This window comes from Papaver somniferum, unplaced genomic scaffold (genome assembly GCF_003573695.1).
Source record: "Papaver somniferum cultivar HN1 unplaced genomic scaffold, ASM357369v1 unplaced-scaffold_107, whole genome shotgun sequence".
Taxonomy (NCBI): domain Eukaryota; kingdom Viridiplantae; phylum Streptophyta; class Magnoliopsida; order Ranunculales; family Papaveraceae; genus Papaver; species Papaver somniferum.
Window position 1 is genome coordinate 3,508,447 of NW_020619603.1, and position 24,791 is coordinate 3,533,237.

A 24,791-nucleotide genomic window follows, 5' to 3' on the forward strand; every position below is an offset into this window, starting at 1 on the left:
ACTTGTTCCAAACACGCAGGTTACCGAACTCTCAAATAATAGAATTTCTAGGAGTTACAGCGTTATGTTCCGTTGGTTCTCAACAACCGAACTTTGGTGTACAAAGTTCGGTTGGTTCGAAAACTGCATGCATTTTTTATCTAACCGAACTTTACGTAATATAAGAGTATATAAATTTACAAAGTTCGGTTCTTTCGCAAACTTGAACCTAACAGCTAACCAACCGAACTCTGAGTTCGGTTTTTGTGATAAAATTGTGAAGTTACCGAACTTAACAAACAAAAAAAATGTGAAGTTCCAGCGTCTATTGGCTAAGTTCGGTTACTTTGTAGTTTTAAAAGTTTTTGCGAACAAACCGAACTCTATTGGCTTTGGAACTCAACATAGTGGCCACAACAACACAGTTCGGTTAGACTGAATTTGTTTTTTTTAAGGGTGGAGTTCGGTTACTTTGTAGTTTTAAAATTTTTTGCGAAACAACCGAACAGAGAGTTCGGTGACTTAGTTTTAAATCCAACAGAACCGAACTGTTCTTCGTGTTCTTCATTTTCAAGAAGTTCGGTTAGTAAACTAGGGTTTTTCGGAAAATCGGCCTAACCGAACATGGCTCTGTAACTCCTATTAAAACCCTATTTTGATGATTTCTATTCGATTGAAGCAATCAAAATCAAATTAAAGTGAAGGGTTTGTTGGAAAATACCTCCGGAGTGGTCCCATGGAAAAATCAGGTTGCGGCTGGCGTCTTTTATACTCGATAAAATTATTATGTAACCGAACTTAATTGTGATTGCATTGATGTTGTTACATTTCTTAAATAGGCGGTGGCGGTGGGAGGAGGTGGTGGTGGTAATCGGTGGTTGGTGGTGGTGATAATCGCAGGTGGTGGTAATCGGCGGTGGTGGGCGGTGGTGGCGGTGGTAATCGGTGGTTGGTGGTGGTGATAATCGGAGATGGTGGTGGTGGTAATCGGCGGTGGTGGGCGGTGGTGGTGGTTATATATATAAGTGGTTATTAGGTTGGTTTTAAATTAAATTAGGTTAAGGGTAGGTTAGTCATTTCAACATTTTAGGACACCCCTTATCACTATAGGGAAGGTGGCCTAATAAAATCATGATCCCCTCAAAAAAACCATGACCCCTAAAAAATCATTGGGTCTTTTAATATTTTGGGCTTAGATTTAAACGTTTTTTAATTAAGGGTCTGATATTATGAGTTATCCATGGGTTGGGCCTTAACCTAGTTTCGGAAGTTAAAACCTATCTCCATCGAAACCAAAACAGAAACTAGGGTTTATAAAATTTCCCCGCAGCTCCTCCTCCCTTTTTAAACCCTAATTTCTGAATCCCACAATAATCAACCATCCATGGAAAGAACAGAGCTTCATGGAGATTCCTTACCACTCAATGATGAAGATGAAGATATCTGTGATTCGATCCTCTCACGATTCGGAACTTCCACAAAAGACCACCACCAACATCTCTGTGCAGTAGTCGGAGCAATCTCAGCAGAACTCAAAGAATCAACAAAACAAACTTCAATCTCTGTGATTTACTATTTCGGTGCTACGATTTCATCTTTAAGTAAATTATCTGAAGAATCGAATCCATCTGAACATATTATTACAGCTTTATTGACGTTTCAATCAATGGTGTTGCCGAGGGTTTCTAAGGCGATTTTGGGGAAGAAGAGGAGTGAAGTGAGTGGACCGATTTTGAAGGTTTTGGGAAGGAAGGGTGGTGAATCGGGTGATGTTGGTTCAGTGATTTCTGGGTTGAAATGTTTGGGGTATTTGGTTGTTGTTGGTGATAAAGGGAATTGGAGTGAGATTGAGAAGTTGTATGATGTTGTTATTGGTTTCATTTCTGATCACAGGGAGAAGGTAAAAATTGCTATGAGTTTCAATTTGTTTCTGTAATTTCATTTTATAATTTGTTGTTTTAGACCAACTTGAGCTATGTTTTGACACATAATCGATTAGATATGAGTGGTGGGCTTCAGTCGTAGTCTCTATATTAACATGAACAGGTTAGGAAGCATTCTCATTTGTGTCTCCGGGATATACTACAAAGTTTTAGCATAATCAATTGTTATTCTGCATGTACATTGCATAGAACTAGATATGAATGGAATGTGTGCTAATAAGGTGGATTCAGAAGTTGTATGGGGTTGTTCTTGGATTCATTATGATAATTGGGAGAAGGTAAAAGTTGGTATGAATTTGATTTTGTTTCTGTAATTTAATTTCATAATTCGTCGTCATAGACCAACTCGGCAGTGTTTTGAAACATAATTGATTAGATATGAGTGGCCCGCCTCAGGTTAGGAAGCATTGTCGTTTGTGTCTGCGCGATATACTTCAAACTTTTAGCATAATCAATTGTTATTCTGCATTTACATTGAATTGAATTAGATATGAATGGAATGTGTGCTAATAAGAGGTGGATATGAACAGGTTAGGAAGCAATGTCATACGTGTCTCCATGATATACTACGAAGTTTTAAAGGAACAGGAATGCTGGCACCTGCTTGTGAAGGTATCACGAGGATATTTGAGAGGAATCTTCTATTTGCCTGTAAATCAAATGCAGCTAGTACATCTGATGGTGGATCAGGAGGAGCTCAGGCGGTCTTATACATAATACATTGTTTGAAGAATTGTCTTCCGCTTATGGCCAAAAAGAACATTACGAGTGTTCTTAATCATTACAAGTCATTATTGGATCTAGATCAACCTATTGTGAATAGACTTATCACTGATAACTTGAATGCGCTTTGTATCCACCCGATGTCAGAAGTTTCACCAGAAGTGCTAGGAGATCTTTTGGGGTCGTTAGCAAACGCTGTCCACAAAGGTAACCGAACAGCTGATAGCATGACATTCACTGCACGCTTGCTCGATGTTGGTATGAGAAAAGTTTACCCTCTGGATAGGCAAGGATGTGTAGTTAAGCTCCCTGATGTGTTCAGAGCACTAGCAGGTTTGTTACTTGATCTACTCGTTAAATTTTGTTTACTATTTTAGTATTCATTTAGGGCTTTAATATCTGATGGGCATTCCTTTTTCGACCCATGAACAGAGATTTTGGCATGTGAGCATGAGGAGGCAATATTTGCGGCTGCAGAGGCATTGAAGAGTTTGATACATGCTTGCATTGATGATGTTTTGATCAAACAAGGAGTGAATCAGATAGTGTTGAACTCTGATGAAGAAACAAGAAAGTCCGGAAAAACTATTATAGAGAGAATATGTGTCATCATTGAGAGCTTGCTTGGTTATAAGTATAATGATGTGCTGGATTTGGCTTTTCAGGTTGTTTCCGCTATGTTTGATAAAATAGGTACTTACACGCAAGGCCCCAGCTATTTTCAAACAACACAGATATTTATGTCAATATCTCTGATATAAATATCTGAGAAATTCTATATCAATCATTTATTGTACATCACTGCATTGAATAACCATTTTTAAACATTCAGGAAATCATTCTTCATACTTATTGAGGGGAACCCTAAGGAGCCTGGCAGATATCCAGGACCGGTCAGACGAAGATCTTGCATACAGGAAACAGGTAACCTAGATGCAAGCTTTAAAATGAATTGTTTAAGTTCACTTTTACAAGACAATTTCTCTGATGTTAAACCGCTTTAAAATAATCCATTAATGATATTTCTAGTGTATACTTCTATAGCTGGCTGGTTAACACATTCATATCATATTTGATCTACAGCTACACAAATGTATTGGTTCAGCTCTTGGTGCATTAGGACCTGAAACATTTTTGAGCATATTGCCGCTCAATTTGGAGTCAGAAGATGTGTCCGAGAGTGGTGATTGGTTGTTTCCTATTTTGAAGCACTATACTGTTGGAGCCAGTCTAAGCTTCTTTACAAAGTCCATTCTTGATAAGGTTAAATTCGTAAAGAAGAAATCTCAGAGGGTATGAATCTAATTCACCAATGTTCTCACTTTCCCTCCCTTCTCTTCTATGTGTGTCTATGTTCTCGCCTTCCCTCCCTTCTCTTCTTTGTGTGTCTGATCTAACTATTTGCGCATACGTTTTGAAGCTTGAGCAAGAGGGTCGGATATACTTATCAAGGAGAGCAGAAGCACTGGTGTATTCACTTTGGTCTTTGTTTCCAGCCTTTTGCAACTATCCCGTGGATACTGCTAATAGTTTCAAGGTTCTCGAAGAAGCATTATGCAGGGCCCTTCGTGAAGAGCCTGATGTGCTTGGGATAATATGTTCCGGTTTGCAGATACTCATTCAACAGAATAACAAAATGGTGAAAGGAAATAATGATCTGCCCTCTAACGAATTAAGCATTCCTGAGAAAAGAGCTGTGGCTCTTTATACGCCAGAAGTTGCAAAGGCAAACTTAAAGGCATTGAGGTCGTCGGCTCGTGAGTTCTTGTCAGTTTTATCTGGTATATTTTTGAGCGGTGCTGATGTGGAGCATTTGCGTGCTGAGGTTGAACGCGTGAAGAAGACCATGCCTGAAAACACAACAACCATTGAGGATTTAGAAAAGAAGTTGAAGGAGGCTGAGGCTTCAAAAGATTGTGGTGGATCTTTGCAGGTGCCTTTGTTTCCTTTTTCACCCATCAACAGGGATTGGCACTTCTATGCATTCATGAATCCTATGTATATTACATTAACTATATGTAACATTATATATTTTTTTCTTGCAGTCTACAATTAGTGATTTTGCTTCCATAGCGGATAAGAAAGATATCCAGTGGTCTTTTACGAGAACCATGAAGAGGCTTTTGAAGGTGACTAAAGAGTCTCTTGAATCAGAAAAATCTAAAAAATCCAGTTCTATGGAGGTTGATCCTGTTAATGAACTCTCACCAAAGGCTGCAAGGTGGTTGCTTTCTTGCTATAATACTACCATACTCAGTTATGTTATCTTTGTTAAGGAGTCCGTTGCCGATGCAAGACAGAAGTCAATTTCCTGACTTTCTTTTTCTTTGGCAGGGCACAACTATTGGATTTGGCTGTATCACATCTTCCTGGTTTGGATCCTGAAGCAGTTAAGTTACTGAATACCTCAATACGTCCAGCATTAGAGGTCAGTCAATGTTCTGCTCCTTCTCCTTATCCACTTTATTCTTAATGGGGTTACCTGTACTAGTTTGTTATTGTGGCTGCCATAATTAATTGATTATGATTCTTGGCTTGCAGGATAGTGAAGGTTTGCTTCAGAAGAAGGCGTACAAAATACTCTCCATTATTCTGAAGGTCGTTAGCAATCTTGCAATTCTTGGGCTTATCACACTTTATGTTCCATATATCATTTTCTTTCAACTGACATCCTTGGTCAATTTGTATGGCAGCATCGTAATGAGTTCCTTTCAGAAAATATTGATGACCTACTTCAGCTCTTGCTTGAAGTGCTGCCTTCGTGTCACTTTTCAGCAAAACGTCATAGGCTTCAATGCCTTTATTTCTTGATTGTACATGTTTCGAAGGTATCTATCATCTACTCTGTTTACGTAGAATCGTCTATCCTGTCAATTGATCACATGCATAAAATCCTAGTTAAGCCACAGGTAACATTGAATGTGTGCTTGTATTTGCAGAATGATTCAGAACAAAGGAGAAGTGACATTATAAGTTCCTTCTTAACTGAAATTATACTAGCGGTCAAAGAGGTAATCCCTTGTTATCCTGGCAAAATTTCTAATATACATTCCTCCTTTTCTATACGTGAATCTAAATTACTGTATTATGGGGAAATCTTTTGCAGTCCAACAAGAAGACAAGGAATATGGCCTATGACTTGTTAGTACAAATTGGTCATGCGTGTGGTGACGAAGACCAAGGCGGGAACAAAGAAAATTTGCAACAACTGTTTAACATGGTAAGATCTCTTTACAGTAATTATTGTCTTATTTATTATATTCCTTACTTTTTTCACTATATGAGAATCCCCTCATATATCAAGGTTTGCCGCTCCGGCAAGGATGTGAACTAGCCACATACTTGAAGTATGTGGCCCTACTCTATTTAAAATCAATTATGATTCTATAAGTTGTTCGCTGTGTCAATTAGAGGAGTGTGAAAACATATTTGAAGTATGTGGCCCGTTCACATCCTAGCCCGAGCAAAAGGTAAATCAATATTGCTGGGCAGACTATCCATAACCAATCCCAAGATGGTAGGGTAGGGTAGGGTTCCCGCACTAAAACAGGAGAACAGGTGACTCGGACAATCCTTATCTGGCTCTTCTGATACTTTGCGGGTCAGGTGTGGTATCGGCCGAACATTTGTGACTGACACTTGCATATCCTGCAGATCATGATTGGTATAGGCTGGCTGTGTATGATATATCTTGTTTCTTATGATCTCAGGTGGCCGGTGGCCTGGCTGGTGAAACACCTCAGATGATCAGTGCTGCAGTTAAAGGGTTGGCTCGGTTGGCCTATGAGTTCTCGGATCTTGTTTCATCAGCATGTAATGTGCTTCCATCATCATTCCTTTTGCTGCAAAGAAAGAATCGAGAAATTATCAAGGTTAGTTCCCTCTCTGTTGGATATTATTTTTATCAAGGAACGCTTAATCAGTTACTTAAAATATTCTCGTAAAAACCGATCAAATTAGTCAATGTTTTCCTTAACTACTTTGTTACCGTATCTCACTTTTGTGAGTTTACTTTTGTAGGCTAATTTAGGTCTACTGAAGGTTTTGGTGGCCAGATCACCAGCTGAGTGGTTACAAACACACTTGAGAAGTGTGGTTGAAGGACTGTTGAGGTGGCAGGACGACTCTAAGAAGCATTTTAAAGCGAAGGTAGGTATCCAAGTTAATTTATTTTGTACTTTTGATGGTCAGTTTTGTTTGTTAGATTGTTTCTTAAACTTGCATGTGCCCATTTTGGTTTTGCAGGTCAAGCTTCTTCTTGAAATGCTTGTTAAGAAATGTGGTCTTGATGCTGTTAAAGCAGTGATGCCTGAAGAACACATCAAACTGCTTAAAAATATAAAAAAGGTCAGAGATAAGTTCGTATTGGTTATGCTTCCTTTTGTTTTATTAGTTGGTAAAACTGCTGTTCTGATCAATATATGTGGTTATTAAACACAGCTCAATGATCGGAAAGATCGGAAAGATGATGCTGCCTCCATGGAAAGTAAATCTGTTCGCTCAAAAGCAACCACATCAAGGTATTCTGGAATCCTATCTTGTTGTGCGAACTAATCAACAGTGTAGTCTCTTTGTTTGCAATATTGATATTGATAAACTGAAGATATGGTACCTAGAATGTTGATTGGTTTCTCAATCTTATGTTTGACAATTGGGTGCTTTTCAGGTTAAGCAAATGGAATCATACCAAGATATTTTCAGATTTTGGAGACGATTCCGAGGATAATAGTGATATGGAAGCAGAAACTGTTACTAGTCGACGAACTGCTTCTAAGTTCAATACCAAAGAATCTGCAGCAAGGTCAGTTACTACTGTGCTTGAACAGACTCTGTCCTGTCATTATGAGATGAATATTTTTAGTCTTTTAATAGAATATCTGAGTCTTCTGTTTCTTGTATAGTTCATACCGCAATGAGATTATCGAATGGTTGATGTTCATGAGAATGATAAACTTAGGCTCTAGGTCGTCTTGACATAACTGTTACTGATCCAAAACATTTAACATCATGAAAGCTGTTAGGTTTGTTCTGCGAATTTTTATCGGACTTTTAATGAGTTTAACACTCATGTATGATGTCTCTTTATGAAAATACAAACTTGCATAAAGAAGGCAATGTTACAAAGTATAAACGAAATAAAGGAAATCAATCTTTTACCATGCCAATATGATTTACTTGTGGCATATGGACCGTGTAGGTCAAAGCAAACACGCCGTTCTGCCAAGAGGAGCTTGCCAGAGGACTTCATAGACCAGTTTGAAGACGACCCTCTAGATTTGCTAGACCAGTTAAAAACCAGGTCAGCACTCCGTAGTAATGAGAGCAGCAAAAGACAACAGGATTCTGATGATGAGGTTGAGATCGAAGACGGGAAATTAGTAATTCGTGAGGGAGGAAGGCCGAAGAAAGATGCTCCATCTGAACCTGACACAGACTCGAGAAGTCGAGCTAGCGGTAGTCGTATGTCATCCAAGTCTTCAAACGACCAAAAGAAGCGCAGGAAAACTTCAGAGTCTGGATGGGCATACACTGGACAAGAGTATGCTAGTAAGAAGGCTGGTGGAGATTTGAAGAAGAAGGACAAGCTTGAGCCATATGCTTATTGGCCACTTGACAGGAAAATGATGAGCCGTAGACCAGAGCATCGGGCGGCAGCTAGGAAAGGTATGGCTAGTGTTGTAAGGATGACAAAGAAGCTTGAAGGGAAGAGTGCTTCTGCTTTCCTGTCTTCAAATGGCGGTGCAGAGTTTAAGAGGAAACAAAAGAAAAGTGGCAGCAGCAGCGGCAGCCGCAAGAGAAGGTAGAAAGAGGTTCTGGACTCTGTACCAAGTGGATAAATCAGTTTTTTGTTTTTTGCAGTGAAGGGTTATTTGGGTATAGCGTGATGGTTTGCGCAAGTTTTGGCTGGCATTGTGGTGCTTTTTGCTTCCCTTGTTTGTTTCATGTATGTTAAGAATGAGATGAATAGAAGAAATGTTTACAGATACTGTGATATTTTAGTAATAGCTAATGTACATGGCTGAGAGACTGTCGAAGCCTGGGCGTTTGCCAAAAATCTTGGGCCTAAATTTTGCCCATAGACCACCACCGTTTTGGGACAGAATCTGGATTGTTTTCTACCTTCTGTCCAGTGACCTTTTTTTGGTATTCAAATTTTGCCACTATGGTTCAAATTTTTACGGAAGATAACATTTAAAAGCTAGAAGCATTCCATTTAAAATTTCAAATGTAGTGGAACTTGGCTGAGGCTTAAGATTATTTAGAAATTGGAAATTTGAAAGTACCCAATCCTGGTGGTTCAAGGAGTTGCACCAACCTACAGAAAAGGACCAACAATACCAAAACATTCACAAGGGGTATTCTGGAAACATCATGATCACAAAAAATTAGAATAACTACACTGAACACTGACATACTTGAGAGTATTGTTAAGTGTCTTCAGAGATCGTCAAGAACTTAAACACACAATTTTCGGGTTATGGAAACATTAGTAACAGCTTCGTTACCTTTAGCTGTTTCTGAAGGTCTTTGGAGATCTCTGGAGAAGCTACAATGGTAACAGTAGGATCTGGCGAATGAGAATACGAACCAAAATACGAAGAAGAATATCCTGAGGTAACTTCCAGTAGGATCAAATTGTTAAATGTAGGCAAACCGGTTAAGAGGATATCTGCCTTTTTCAGAACCTAATCACAAAAAATATAAAAAAAAATAAAGTAAATCTACGACCACATAAGATTCAGAGTAACCATAGCACAATAATTCTGATCCAAAGTATTCAGACATACCGGAAATGAGCTAGGACACATCTTAAGAATTTTTTGCACTTGAAAGCTTTTCGAAAAGCTTGAAAAATACTTTGTTCGTGTTCCCGTATTCCTCACCGATCAAACAATCAACATCTGCCTCAACTAGTGACGGAAAGCCATTGAGGACAAAGTCTGCTGGTAGGCATCGTCTGTAGAAAATGGTCAATAGATTCGGAGCAGAAATCTTCACCGTGCACTCTGTTAACTCGCAGAAAGTAATGGACAAGTGCTTCAGTGCAGGGTTCGCAATGCTCAACTCTTCAGACATCAAAGAATCACACAAACTCAATTCTTCAAGGATGGGCAGTTAGAAATGATGTACTGCTCGAGGTTTCATCCAAAAAACTAAGGCGTGTGAGCCGAAGTATCTTGAGCTTTGGAAAAGAAACCGTGTTAGGAATTGTGAACCTGGCGCCAGTTATCACAAACAAATCCAATTCCAACAGTGTCAATGAATCACAAACGGAAACTACTATTGGAATTATAGAGGATGCCTCTAAAACTTCTAAGGATAGACCAAATTCTTCAATTTTATGCTTCATGATAGCACTGATCCATCTATTAACCAGAGACACATCCAAAAACCTATCCCAGTCAAGATAAAATTTCTGGACATTGAACTTCTCATATCGAAATAGTACCTTGTCCAGAAAATTCATGAACCGTTTGGTCTCACGATGATAGTTTCTGCTTTTAGTAGCTCGCCAGTTCCGAAAATCAAGAACAGGGATAGAATAAACTACGTACTTCCATCTTTTTTGATAAAATGCAGGTAGACATACCACATTTGGTTGGAAGGAAAGAAAGAATATGATGTATCAGTGCATCAGGTAAATTACTTATGCTATCCTCTCCTTCTGCCTCACCCACATTGTTGTTTCGCAACAAAATTTTGCGTTTCTTCTTGTTTTTTAACACCATGATTTGATTCCTTCCAATTGAAATTTCCTGAGAATAAGTAGTTAAATGGGATTCTTTAGTATATAAGAAGATGATGATCACTAATTCTTCTGTGGTTTTCCACTAAAGAAAAGAAACTATGTTAGGCATTTCATCAAACATGTTGCGTGCATAATAATGGAAAGACAGAGAAACAGATTTGGAGTAGAATCAGCGTTCAGGGACTAATGAGCCGAAAAGAGAATTCTATCATGTAAGTACGAACACCATTAAGCAAAATCAGAAGATATTTTGACTGAAACTAACCTGAAATTGAGCTCCGGCTGAGTTGAAGGGGAACTTCAGTTCGTTTCAAAGCAAACCCCGTTGAGGTTAAATAGCGGAATACATGGCACCGGCTGGAGGCTCATAAGCTTTACTTTTCCGGGCTTTATTTGACTGGGTTTTATCCTTTTTTGATACTGCACATCTGGGCCAAATTCTGCTGAAACGTCCGTTTTTCTTCCACGATGATCTCAGCTCATGAAGCATGGATACTGACACGGGGACACTGATACGGGGATACTGATATCGGTATTCATTAAATCTTAAGAAAATAGAGACATGGGAGCAATGGGATATGTGTATTTATTAAAAATTGTCATCGTAGGTCTTCATTTGAGGTTATTCACATCAAGTGGTTCTAGATGAACCGTCCAAAAACCGCATGACCTTAGATTCATGGTTCAGCGTTCAAGGTCCAAAAATCGTTAATACTTCTTTACATACGAAAAAATGGAAAAATTATATTAATTAAAAAGAAAACAACTTTTTCCTGTATGATAAAAGTTGAGATATAATATAATTTTGAATTACGAGACCATTCACTCATTAGCTTCTTAGTCTTAGCTATTTAAGAGAGAATATCTGTCACTTTATTTTTTGTTTTTGTTTGGAACATAATAACCCTTCCAAGTCTTGCATTACTTAAAAATAAAAGTAAGATCCCTGATAAAATTTTGAAATTGCCACTTGATATTGAATCGGGCCTCGGAGATGGTAACCACGATAACTTTTGGATAAAACGATTTTTTGGGGACCATGATTTTTCTTGGGGGACCATGGTTTTATTTTGGGTAAAGACATTAGAAGTAAATTTAGGTCACCCCTTATCTAGATATTTATATTAATACCTAAATTACCCTCCTGATTAATTTTGGGTGATGATTAGCTAGTGTTAGTAATAGTTAGTGTAATGATTAGTGAGATGATTAAGTTAAAGATAATTAGTGAGATTAAAAAATCAGATGAGTTTTTTTTTTTAAATAAGTAGAATTACTGAGAGAGTAAAGTTAGAGAAGATGAAGAAGGAAAACATGAAAAACGATGGATTTTACCAACCACAACCGGAGGAAGGGTATTTGGGTACTCAGGTATGCTTCAAACTTAGATAATGTTGGTTGAATTGCTCCAAACTTTCAAAAAGTGAAATTTTTTATGTAAATTTGGGCCAGTTCGGTTAACCATATGTCAACAACATGCAACCGAACACATCTGAAAGTGTAGTTCGGTTACCATATGTCAAGAACATGTAATCGAACACACCTGAAAGTGTAGTTTGGTTACGTTTTCCAAACACGCAGGTTACCAAACTCGCTCGTTAATGGAGGTTTTGGTCGTACAGTGCAATGTTCGGTTACCTAGGATAAAATGGTAGGTAACCGAACTTTGAACTTGACAATTTATTTGAGTACATCTTGTGTGTTCGGTTAGTTCTCAAACTTCAACGCAACCAAGTTCCCAACCGAACTTCAGGTTAAAAGTAACCTAGTGTTAGAAGTTTGGTTGGTTCGCAAACTTCAACATATTTTGCGAATCAACCGAACTGGGCTTATAGGTAGAGTTCGGTTACAAAGAAAACTTAATAATTTTGCGAACGAACCGAACTTATGGACTTGTATTGTTCTAATACAAGGAGTTCGGTTAAAAGTATTTTTTTTTGCGAATCAACCGAACTTTGAGTTCGGTTAAGAAAAAACTAATTTGTGATAACCGAACTTTTTTCTGGAAAAAAAACTCCATTAAACCTCTCTGCAACTTCCATTTTCAACTCATTTTGATGATTAGTTCTCATTTATTCAACCAAAAACGAATGACAAATAATGGGTTTGTGAGAATATCTTTGTTAATGTTTTAAATTAAGCTATATATATAGTGGTGGTGGTGGTAATCGGCGGTGGTGGGTGGTGGTGGTGGTAATCGGTGGTTGGTGGTGGTGGTGGTGGTAATCGGCGGTGGTGAGAGGAGGTGGTGGTTATATATATATATATATAGAGAGAGAGAGGTGGCTATTGTGTTGGTTTTAAATTAAATTAGGTTAAGGATAGGTTAGTCATTTCAATGTTCTAGGACACCCCTTATAACTATACGGAAGGTGGCCTAATAAGACCATGGGCCCCCAAAAAACCATGGTCCCTAAAAAATCATTCTTTGGATATATCTCAAAATTTATAACTTCGAGCACCCTTAGTTGTTAGGCCTATTTCACTGCCTCCCAAATATCTATCCCCTTCACAAGCATGTTACGGGCTTGGAAAAATTGTGAAGTATTATACCTATCCTATACGACATCTCTTTTTATTAAAATTAAAACATCATAATAAATGAACCATTTAGATTTGACATAAAGGTACCCCTAGCAAGGACATCACTTAAGATTTAATCTAGCTTTAATTAGTGAATGCTAATTAATCTAACATTTGGTAAGGCATATATTATGTGTATACAATTTTGGTTATTCTAAGATTCAATTTATTTTTGGGATCAAGACTTGTATCCTGAAAAAATTTGTTGCATATTTCCTTCAATTGTTTGAGCAATGATTATCTTTTTGCTAACCTCCTCTGCAGTGCTTGAAACCTTGATGAATCTGGTGAAACCATTTGGTGACAATTTGCAAAATAGTTTTCAAACTATCATTGTGCATACCCAAAATACCAAACCAAACTGCTCTAGCACAATTATAGCGCATGATAATATAAAAAGGACTCTCAAGTTTCATACCACAAAGTAGACTAGAGATACTCCAAATTATTGGCATTTCCTAATTTTACAGTCTTTGTTTTGTATGTAGGATGTTAAGCAGACTTCCTATGGAAGTGTTTGACTATATAAATCACAGGCAAAGACCATAATTACTTCTATAAGTTCTGCATTCTCTGACTAGAGATATACCTCCTAATTTTTTCCTCATAATGCTTCTTGTATGTATGTATTTCATAGAAAATTTTGCTATTTTCTCCAACTTCCAAATCAAAGCATCACTATGATTAGGATGAATATTAATGGAAGAGATAGTTCTAGCCATTTTAGTTTCTTTTATCTTGTTGTACTTTTATTAAGTCATAGTGGACGTCACCCCTTATTCCATTTCCTTATTCGTTGTCGTCATGTTCTTCAATTTATTCGTCTTCCATGTCTATTAGTTGCACATACTACATGAAATATTCTAGCAGTGATAACTGAGTCTAGCTGAATTCGAAAAGAGTTTAGCAGCTTCAACCATGACTTTTTATTTTCCCACAAAAACGAAAATTTATTTGCGATTGTAGTAAAAAGATTGCCGACTCCAGCACTTACCTATTATAATACTTTTATCAAATACAATCCATTTGAAACAAATTTACATACCTCTGAACCAGATATTTGGCGTGTGCCCACTGCCTAACAAAAAAAGATATAATAGCTAAACTTGTTGTTGCAGATATCAATGATAAAATACAATATAAGTACCGGCTTTTGAAGACATCGTCTGATAGGTGGCAATCTCCCTATAGAAGTAGTTGCTGACATACTTTCACAACCATCATACAAACTAATATAAAAAAAATATGGTAACTTTTGTCACTTGATAACACGAAACTCGACGAGATACACTTGCATCCATAATTGCGGATAATGATCACAACAATCGTAACAATGATGCTAGTTCTAATTAAGGTAAACCTAGGTCTTCTGGTTACAATTTAATTTGCTAACGAATTATATTAGAATATTTTTTTATGGGGAATAAAATAATTAGGAGTTTTGAGACTAAAAGTTAAGATATGCTAGACCGTTTTCACTAAGAAACGATGATTATCATTCTAGACTGTTTCTTCATGAACAACAAGTTAACATTTTTTTTTTCTATATCTTATTTATATGTATGCTAATTTTTTCTTAAACATATAGTGTTAGCTTTATTACTAGTGTTAGATGTTATTGTTTTATTATGTTGCACTACTGTATGTATAGTTCAACAAGTTTGGTTGAGCTCTTTTATTTATAAAGAATATATCGTTCAACCAACCTTTTAATATAACTTTTAATACTTCTTCGATCGATTTTAATATGTTAAGAAATCTTGGATCCATATGCATTATCATTTCTTGTATATTTATTTTATTTATCAATTACATATGTACAATATATTTAATTTAACACATGAAACATATTTCATAATACACTGTAACATCTCTTTACATTAGTTGTTGTCTTATTTATTGTATTAAAGAATATGGTTTATTATTCGCCAACTTTTGTTGGTCTTTTGATGCTTTCTTAAGTATATCTCTTAGAAACTCATGTTTGGCAGCATCTCCCTCATTGTTTCCTACTAATAAAAACCTTCTATTGTGGTTTCTTACCCAATGAATTCATGTCGCATACAAATATGCTAACAAAAATAGGATTCTTGAAACTCTTGCGAGTGAAAAAACATAACAAACTAATGAACTGAGTCTTTCCTCGATCCCTATATGTCAAACACGCTTTTGTTGTAGATCCAAACGTCTCAGAACAGGAAAACACACTTCCCATCAGCCAATCCAAAATGATCCTTGAACAAGTGGAGAAAGGGGTCAGAGACTTACCTATTACTCTGCCCCCAACAATAATTTGGTTATCCTTTTGGCTGCCTGTCCAGTGAACAACATCACGGACAAGATCTATGGCTCCTTCGGCAGTGTCCTCCCTCTAGATTTCCTAATTCAAATAAAACATCTGAAATGGCTATAAAAACTAAAGTGAATGACCTTTAACATTCAATATACTTGGCGGCTAAAATAAACTAAAGTTACGTGTATTAGAATTTCAAACTTACTTGTGCTTTTTCAGATAATATAGTACATCCTAGGCATCATAACCAATGCAGCAAATATCATCTTTCACTTGGATGCTATCCCCCTCGGGCTTTACTAGTGAGACAAGGAAGTCACTGCTAGTTTCATCTTCTTCTTTCGATAGTGTCGTATGTAGGAATAAAATATTGGACGGGACGTGATCGGGTTTGTTAGCAGATAATTCAGATTCATCTCTTGGTGATTTCTCAAGTATTTTACTTAGAAATTCATGTGTCTCTATATCTTCCTCATTGTTTCCTACAAGTGCCATGATTCTATTGTAGGATCAGAATCTCGCAGCAATAATGCCTCAGCGAAATTATTAAAAACACAACACAGCAGTGTCGCAGAATAACTTTAGAAGCGAAATAATAAACGCCGTCAGCTAAATCATGAGAAAAATGTGATGGTCCTGAGAAAATTAGAGAGTTTGCGAGATTAACATTTGTGAGGATGCGAGAATGTCACAAGTCATATCCGAAAATAAATGACAGATTAGCTGTCATCCATTACGTAATTTTCTATAAATAGCCGCTCAGTTGTAAAGGAAGAGGAGGAGAGATCTTTTTTGAGTGAGAAACAAGTAAATAGGAGAGAGAAAATCTAGAGCAGTGGTTATTCTTGATTCCTTTATCTTTTCTTGTAAGATTGTTCAAAGATTGATCAATAAAATTAAGATCGTTAATCTAAAATGAGTTGAATGTTAATGAAATCTTGTGAGGGGTGTAGTGTAGGATTTCCTGCAACTACATAATGGCGCTAGAAACAGGGAGGATTGAAGATTATTCTAGAAAAAATTGAAGATTAATATTGAGATTTGTGAAGATTTGGAGTGATTGATTAAGAATTTTACATAATCTCTTGCAATTCATTAATATTGAAGAAATGGCTAGAAGAAGAAATACATCAGAAAAACCAACTACTGTTAGAAGAAGCAAGAGAATTGCTGGAAGGGAAAGAAGCGAAATGGGAGAATCTACTAGAATGAGAAATAATAGAGAAAATCAAATTCAATCACCAGTTCAACAAACACTAGTACAAGGAAGGAATACAAATTATGATAGGGTGAGTATACACACTTGGCAGTCAAATTCAGCAGAAGAAGTAGAAGAAGAGCAGCAAACCAGAAACCATAGACAGGTAGAGAGAAATCAAGAAGCAGATGAAGGAATAATTCATGGAGATGAGGAAATTGGAGCGTTAAAAACGTTGAGACGAAGAATACATGAAGAAAGAAGAGCTGAGGCAGAAGAACGTGCGAATCTAACAAGGCAAAATCACAAATTGAGGATGAAAAATATGAGACTACAGAGTAGAAGATCGAGAAGTATTACAAAATCATATTCAAGATCGACTAGAAGAGAGATCAGGCGAAACTCACCCACAATTAATGCCGGAAATAATATTCAAGAAGAAATATCAAATCCTAATGAAGAACATCGCGAAAATAGAGAAAGGACTGATGATCGTTACGTTCCACAAAATGAAACTTTTGATGATAGGAAAAATGATAGAAATCAAGAGAATGGAAAACGTCAGGGACAAAATAATCAAGATGACGAAGGAAATCGAGAGGAAGGAAGGAGAATTTTACATGAGAGAGAAGCTCAAAGAAATCAACAAACGATTGAAGAAAAAATTGAAAGACATTATGCTGAACAAGCACGTTTAATTTGCAAACGTGAAAGATTGAGAGCGGAAATGGAAGAACAAGAGATTCAGGAAACAATTCTCCAGAACAATCACGACAATCGAGAAAGTAGACGAACACAAAACCGGAATAACGGTAATATCAATGAATAGTATGATAGAGTACAGAGGATGGCTGAAAGACAGCGAATGGAATTGATGAGAAATGAACAAAATCATGGAGGGGAAAATGAGAGAATCATCATATGCGAATTCAAGATAGAGATGAGGAAGAGAATCGCAGAAGAAGACGAGATGAAGATGATGAAGAATAAATGCGAAATTTCGCGAGAGAAGAAAGATATGAACGCAGAAGAAGGGAGGCGAAATTAAAAATACGAATGGATCAAAATTCAGGTGTAAATAAACAAATCTTAAAAGAATTAGAAGAAATGAGAGGAATGCTAAATAATAGAGGAGAAGTAGGCAGAAGAAAATTGGATGAAGCTATAGAAGAAGCTGCGAAAACTCCATTTACAAGGGAAGTACAACTAAGAGGAATACCACCGAAATGCAATTTGCCCGCATTAACCAACATTTTTGATGGAACAACTTGTGCAATTCAACACATTAAAGCCTATGTGAGGTGCATGTTGCAATGGGAAAATCATGATGCTGTATTATGCAAGTATTTTGCATCCATCTTAACAGGGGAGGCGTTAAAATGGTTCGAAGGTCTACCAAAGAATACAATAACATCCTTCAATCATTTGCAAACTACATTTATGGGGGCATATATAAGTAATAATTCTTCGCGACCTGGTATTGAAGACGTGTTTATATTAAAACAAAGGATTGGCGAAAGTTTGAAGCACCTAACTAAAAGATGGAGGACTATGTGTAGCGAACTGGCTGGCCGTATAGATGAGAGATATCTTATCTTATCATTTATCAATGCTATGTTTGCAACCAACCTATTGTATATCCAAATTTTTAGAGTCAAGAATACAATCATAATGACTGAATTGCAAGAACTTCAGGAAGACTATATTGCTCTAGAGGAAAGGAAAAATGAAATGGAATCATATCCGGTTGCGAACACAAGTTCACAAACAGCAAATGAAATCTTGTTACCCAAACTAATAAACACAGTGGCGAGCACTTCGCAAGTACAACAAGAAAAGGTGACAGGCAATAATCAACAGAAACTGGTGGCTATGGGAAGCCGAGATCAAGAGGAGTATGAAAGAGAAAGAAATTTCTACAATCGTGGTGGAAATAACAAAATTCAAAGACTCGATCAGCCGCAAGAAACTTATGGAGGTCAAAGACAAAACTATAATAGAGGACAAGGAGGTCATAAGGTGGTATGGGAAGAAATCAAGATGCCACCTCTAAATGCAAGTGTGGAGAAAATATGGGAAGATATAATTTTGATGGAGAATATACCAACACCATGGAACATGGGAACAGAACCACCTCCAAACCACAAAAGTCATGAGTTTTGTTCTTATCATCATTTTCATGGACATGCTACAAATGATTGCAGAAATGTAAAAAGAATTATTCTGAGAATGATAGATTAAGGAAAACTAAACCAATTTTTGGTAGGGCACCCACAATCTCAACCATTGCCACCACCACCAGAGCATCACAAAGTAAACACGATGAAAAAGAAGGAAACGTTCTTTATAGAAGTTGGTGCAAAAACAAAGAATCTTTTATGTCACTCTATCGTACATTCATACAAGACAATTAAAGATTTTCATGACAATGTTTTGAGTAGAGTGTTCGCAAGAGATAATGATGGAAGAGAAATTATGAATATTACGAAAATCGCGCCACTAGAGGAATGACAGAAACAAATTATTTCTTTTACCGCAGAAGAAATCCCCGAAGGTCAAGAGGTACATGATAATCCATTGGTAGTAAAATTAGAAATTAATCCAAAACCGAAAGAAGATGAGGATGATGAAGCTGAAGATTCATGGGCAATTAATAGGATTCTAATCGATACTGGAAGCTCTGTGAACATCTTATTTTATCATACTTATAAAACTATGAGAGGAAGATATGATGATCTTATACCATCAACATATAATATATATGGTTTTAATGGTACTTCCAACAAGCCTAAAGGGGAGGTTACTATGCGAATTCCATTGAAGGGAATATCTTCTGAAATCCTATTCTGTGTCGTTGATGTAGAATCACCCTACAATGCATTAATTGGTCGACCTTGGCTACATGGGATTCTAGGTGTATCTTCAAATTTCCACCAGTGCATCAAATTCCCTCACCCCAGCGGTGTAGGAATCATAAAGGGAGATTGGGTTGAAGGAAAGAGGTGTTACGTAAATGAGGTAGAATCGTGCGAAGGAAGAGCAAACAAGAAGGGAAATTGGCGACACAAAATCAAAGAGACACAAAGAAGTGAGAGGTTGATGGTGTATGCAGTCGAAAGAAAATAAGAAGAGATGTTGCGAAACTAATGCTAGCTCAGAATAAAAAATGGTGAACATACCACTACCAAGGAAGCAGTAGCAGAAAATAACAAAGAAGCAGAGGATAGCAAAGGTAATGTATGAATGTTTGATTTGTTGCGACATTCTCGCAATAAATAAAATTCTCAAAAATACATTTTATTGAATGACAAAATTGAGATTGCAAAATGCAAATAAAATATGATAATGTGCAAGAATCTCGCAGAGATAATGAATTCTACAAAAGACAATCAGAGAACAATGACAAAAGAGAAAGGGGCGAACCTTTATGGTGTATACCCTAGTTCGCGAATACAATTTCGCAAGAGGCAAATGTAAGACCTAAAGTACGTCATATAAGGGGGTACCTGTTGCATGGCTCAGCGAAAGGCTACACCGCCACTGGAACCTGAGTCATGGAGATTTGGGGTCAATAAAGCCCATCCGGGAGAGGCACCTTGGATTCTCAGCTTAAGCATATGACTTAGGTTGGGCGACTAAGGTAAGAAGGACTCTCCCAAGGAGTGCAGAATCTGATAAAGGCGCCGAGGTACACGGTTGAGTCAAGAGTGCCAGGGGCGCCTGGAGAGTACCTTGCCATTCTTGACAAGTCTTGGCTTATACTGCACTCGGCCCGAAGAAAACCCCACTTAGGGTGCAGTCTCGTAACCATAAACCCTATAGATAAAAGGGATAAGAGGCTGCGAAAACAACTGGTTGTTGTTAAGACTGGATGGGAGGATCTAACCTTGTATGGTAGAAGTACGCCTCCTTGAAGGGGCAACCAGGGGGAGATAAGGGCAACACCCTCCATTAGGGAGATGATAAGTGTCTTAAGACGCAAATGTCATGAGGGTTTTTACTCGCAAGGGTATTAAGGGTTGTCATATTTGTGCAACAATCCTGAAGAGGCAATAATACTAAAGAAAAAGATAAGACGAGATCAATGGGTTTTCGCATGAAAGTACGAAGACGTCCTGCGATTTCGTCGCAAGACGGCAATGTAATGGGGCTTTATTTTCGCAAGAATATTTTGGCCTGTTACATTGTCGCAACATCCCTGAAGAGGCCATAATACAAAAGAAAAAAAAGTTAAGGCAAGATCAATGGGTTTTTGCATGAAAGTGCAAGGACGTCCTGCGATTTTGTCGCAATGACAAGAGGTGGCATAATAAGACCTTTAACTAGGAAGGAAAAATAAGACCACACAGGGATGAGATTTTGAAAAAAATCAAAATTCACTTTGCATATGATTGCGAAATTTTACATAAACAACTGCGAAGTTGAGGCACAAAATAAGAAAAATCTGCAAAATCTCTCATTTGGATACAAATAATAGAGGAAAGTATGGGAATGAATGAAATTAGAAAATTTTATTTGTCTCCACATGATAAATTTACGCAAAAATTAAAAAATTAATGATTATATTGATTAACCATATTGCAAGGAAGAATTGTTTTAATGAATGCAGGTCAAAATGAAAGAAACTCATATATTAAGGAATATGGAGAACCAAAAGAATTCGCAAATATACAGAAAAAGAGGAGATAAATGTACAAGTATTACAGAAGATTAAAGAAAGAAACAAAGACTACTTCTTAGTTGATCCTTCATCATCTCATCAGACTTGTTCCCTTCTTCGTCTGCATCAGAAATTTTATCTCCATCAGAACCTTCATCACCATCAGATTCTTCATCATCAGCTTCGCTATAGAAATAGTCAGACTAGGAATGTTCTTTGGGATCTCCTCCAAGAGACAAGGATAATCAGAATGAGGAATACTATGGTTCATCACCAACCATTTGAATAGTTTGATTGCGAAAATGCATAGCATCGTTCTTAAAGTTCGCAACAGTGATCTTGATTTGATTCTTTAATCTAGAATACTTATCGTTGCGAGAAGAAAGATTCTTTGCGAGTTCCTTTTTTCAGCTTCAAGTTCCTCAATTCTTTCGCGATATCTACTTTCAGAATCTGTGAGCAAAAGGCAATCAATTAATAACTTGATGAAAATTCATAAGAAACAAAAGATTAGTGAAGAAGAACAGTTAATAACCTTCTCTGTCAGAAATCATATCTCTAATCAAGGCTGTATGCTCAACTTGGAGACTAACATTTACACCTAAATCTTTTCTGGCATCGTCTAAGATTTTCGCAGCCCAAGCGAATTCATCCTCATTATTTATAAGAGACGAGAACGAATTTGGTTTTCTCTTTCGCAGAGCTCGGTATTCTTGCGGTTAGCTTCATCTCGTTCAAGTTGAACTTCAAGAAGGGTCTCTTGGAATTTCGCCAAAGCCTTAGCACCTTGATCAGAGATGCGATCCTTATCATCTATGAGACCGCTAATTTTGGTTCTTACTCATTGATTTTCTCTTTAGAATTAAGAAAGAGACGCTTAAATCGGTTGGCTAAGCCTAAACTAGATCTATGGTCAATCTCTAAGAGGCGAAATTTGGATCTCAGTTCATTCAGAGAAAGAGATGAAATTTTATCATTTGAGAAACTATTTAAAGATTTATTAAGACGCTCAAGAAGGGTATCATTATCCAAGGCATTAGGAAATGAACGAAGAATGGTAGCTTCATCAGAAAGACCATAAATGTCTGCAAAAAGGATCAATTAAATAATATAAAAAAATAGTGTGAATGAATGAAGGGAAAGGAGAAAAGTAACATACCATAAAGTTGATTATTAGCTTGCTGAAGACTACAGATTTTTTTCTTGTACGAAGAAGAATGAATTTCTAGTTGTTTGTTCTTCTCGCGAAGACAGTTGACTTCAGCTTCCAGTTCCTTATTTTTTGTACGAAATTGAAGATTCTTCTTTTCAAGAATTTCGCGTCTCCTCTCCAGATCTGAGGAAACAGAGAAAGAAGCTTTTCCAGCCTGCGAGAAAATGTAAAGAGTATTAAAATAGAAAGAGATTTTGAGTTACAATAATGAAGAAGTAAAATGACTAAAGCATACCAGACTATTAATAGAATGCAGGAAATTGGGAGTCACCGATCTAGAAACTCCACGAAGAGAATTATCACCATCCAATAAAGGAACATCACAAATCGTAGCGAGAGCTTTGCAGGTATTAGCGTTTTGATTATCTCCCATTTCTTGCCAAGAATCAGAAAAGAGGCAAGAGAGCTTAGCCGTAGAAGACTCAGATGGAGAATCTTCATTTGCAGCAAGGTCATCATTATCCTCATCATCCTCATCACACTCGGAGTTTTCATGAGAAAGAATATTTGAAGGAGAGGAAGAACAAATTTTTCTCTTCTTTGAAGGAGGAGCAGTTGGTTTTCCCTGCGAAGAGCACATTTGCCTTTATCACCAGTCTTCGCAACATTGGCAGGCTCTTCTATTTCAACAATAATCTTCACACACAGATAGAAATAAGAAATAGAGGCAACAATATACTGTTTAAAATCATAAGAGAATATATCTTACCTCATATGTGTATGAGCGAAGATCTAACAAGGTACTAGCCTTCCCAATCCTGTGATAGCTATCTTTCAGTTTCTTGATCTGTAGAATGCCGCAAGAATCAGAGAACAAAAGAATAAAGACAAATAAAGAAATATAAAGTGGGTGAAACTGGAAGAGAATACCTCTTTCTCCTTCTCGGGCCAAGAGAATACCCAAGGTTGATAGGAAGCGAGATTCTCAGGAAGAACATTTGACCCAGCAATGTAAGGTCCTTTCAGCATCAAGGGAAAAACACACCATTTATCATCTTTGGATTGGCGAGGAGTTGTGTTCTTACCAGAATGCCAATCAATGTCTTGCATGAGTATTTTAGATTCATCAATATTATCTTTCCTTTTCAAGCGAATACCCCAGCGAGTATTCTCTTTCTTCATGGAGATCAATTCATAATTTTCAAAGAAACTCGCTACTGTGTATTTTTCAGCAATTATCTCCAAGTATGCAAAATTTAGGATCCCTAAGTTCTTTGGAGTAAAGAGATCCTTTACCAGCACCACGGTTAGCGAACTCTAGCATTAGACGAATGCAATCCCCACTCAATTGGAAGATAGCTCGCGAAAATCCCGAGTGAGCGAGAATTTCATAAAATAAAGGAATATCTGGGTCATAAAGAGGAATGGGGAGACCGGCGAGAATTTGACCTAACGAAATTATGATTGATTGATCATCACAATGTTGATCAGAGAAAAGTTTGATAGAAAGAATTGACTTGGCACTTTCACCACGAATGGTAGAAAGTGTGAAACCTTTCTCAGCAAGATCTTTTTGCACGTCTTTTAAGTTTTTCTCATGTTTGTGGCCAGTTGGAGGCATATCTGAATATAGAGCATGGGATGGATAAAAAGTAAGAAGATTGAAGAGGGAAGAATTACAGTAGCAGAACTTACAGAAGAACAATAGAGTTGCAGAGATGGGAGAATAAAAAGAGAAGAGAAAGTAAAAAGAAAATGGAAAGAAGAGTAAGAAGAATATATAAAGAAGATTTTTTTTACTCGAAGAAATAAACACCATTAATGCGAAAAGACGTGAGCGGTTGAAAAGCAGCGGTTACGGAAGACGTGTCAAGAAATAGATGGAAGAAATAATACGTGTGATAAATGCCGAATATGAAGAGATGAACAGCTGCGGCATTTCTCACATCATTCTCTACTTCGCAGAGAAGATATGAGAAGAGGAAAGATGTAGGATCAAAATCTCGCAACAATAATGCCTCAGCGAAATTATTAACAACACAACACAGCAGTGTCGCAGAATAACTTCAGAAGCGAAATAATAAACGACGTCAGCTAAATCATGAGAAAAATGTGATGGTCCTGCGAAAATTAAAGAGTTTGCGAGATTAACATTTGTAAGGATGCGAGAATGTCGCAAGTCATATCCGAAAATAAAGGACAGATTAGCTGTCATCTACTACGTAATTTTCTATAAATAGACGCTCAGTTGTAAAGGAAGAGGAAGAGAGATCTTTTTTGAGTGAGAAACAAGTAAATAGGAGAGAGAAAATCTAGAGCAGTGGTTATTCTTGATTCCTTTATCTTTTCTTGTAAGATTGTTCAAAGATTGATCAATAAAATTAAGATCGTTAATCTAAAATGAGTTGAATGTTAATGAAATCTTGTGAGGGGTATAGTGTAGGATTTCCTGCCGACACAAAAAATGATGAGTTGATAGATAAATTAAGTATCTTCCTTTTATATAGGA

At 37.1% G+C, this 24,791-nt stretch overlaps 1 protein-coding gene and 1 long non-coding RNA gene across 2 annotated transcripts; one reads left to right on the forward strand and one right to left on the reverse strand.

Annotated features, from left to right (window-relative positions):
- The first annotated feature begins 1,293 nt into the window (after positions 1-1,293).
- On the forward strand, positions 1,294-8,713 carry LOC113328389 (RRP12-like protein). The gene is made up of 18 exons (XM_026575506.1): positions 1,294-1,879; positions 2,453-2,978; positions 3,078-3,338; positions 3,478-3,569; positions 3,729-3,938; positions 4,066-4,578; positions 4,691-4,866; positions 4,980-5,073; positions 5,187-5,243; positions 5,339-5,473; positions 5,585-5,656; positions 5,752-5,865; positions 6,356-6,517; positions 6,666-6,794; positions 6,891-6,992; positions 7,086-7,165; positions 7,312-7,446; positions 7,843-8,713. Exons 1-18 carry the CDS (start codon positions 1,364-1,366, stop codon positions 8,447-8,449), a joined length of 3,981 nt encoding a protein of 1,326 aa, XP_026431291.1. The 5' UTR covers positions 1,294-1,363; the 3' UTR covers positions 8,450-8,713.
- A 305-nt stretch (positions 8,714-9,018) lies between these two features.
- On the reverse strand, positions 9,019-10,771 carry LOC113328445. The gene is made up of 3 exons (XR_003349416.1): positions 10,661-10,771; positions 9,434-10,402; positions 9,019-9,331 (listed from the first exon to the last, which is right to left on the reverse strand). It is a non-coding gene; the product is annotated as an uncharacterized LOC113328445 (long non-coding RNA).
- Between the last annotated feature and the right edge of the window lie 14,020 nt (positions 10,772-24,791).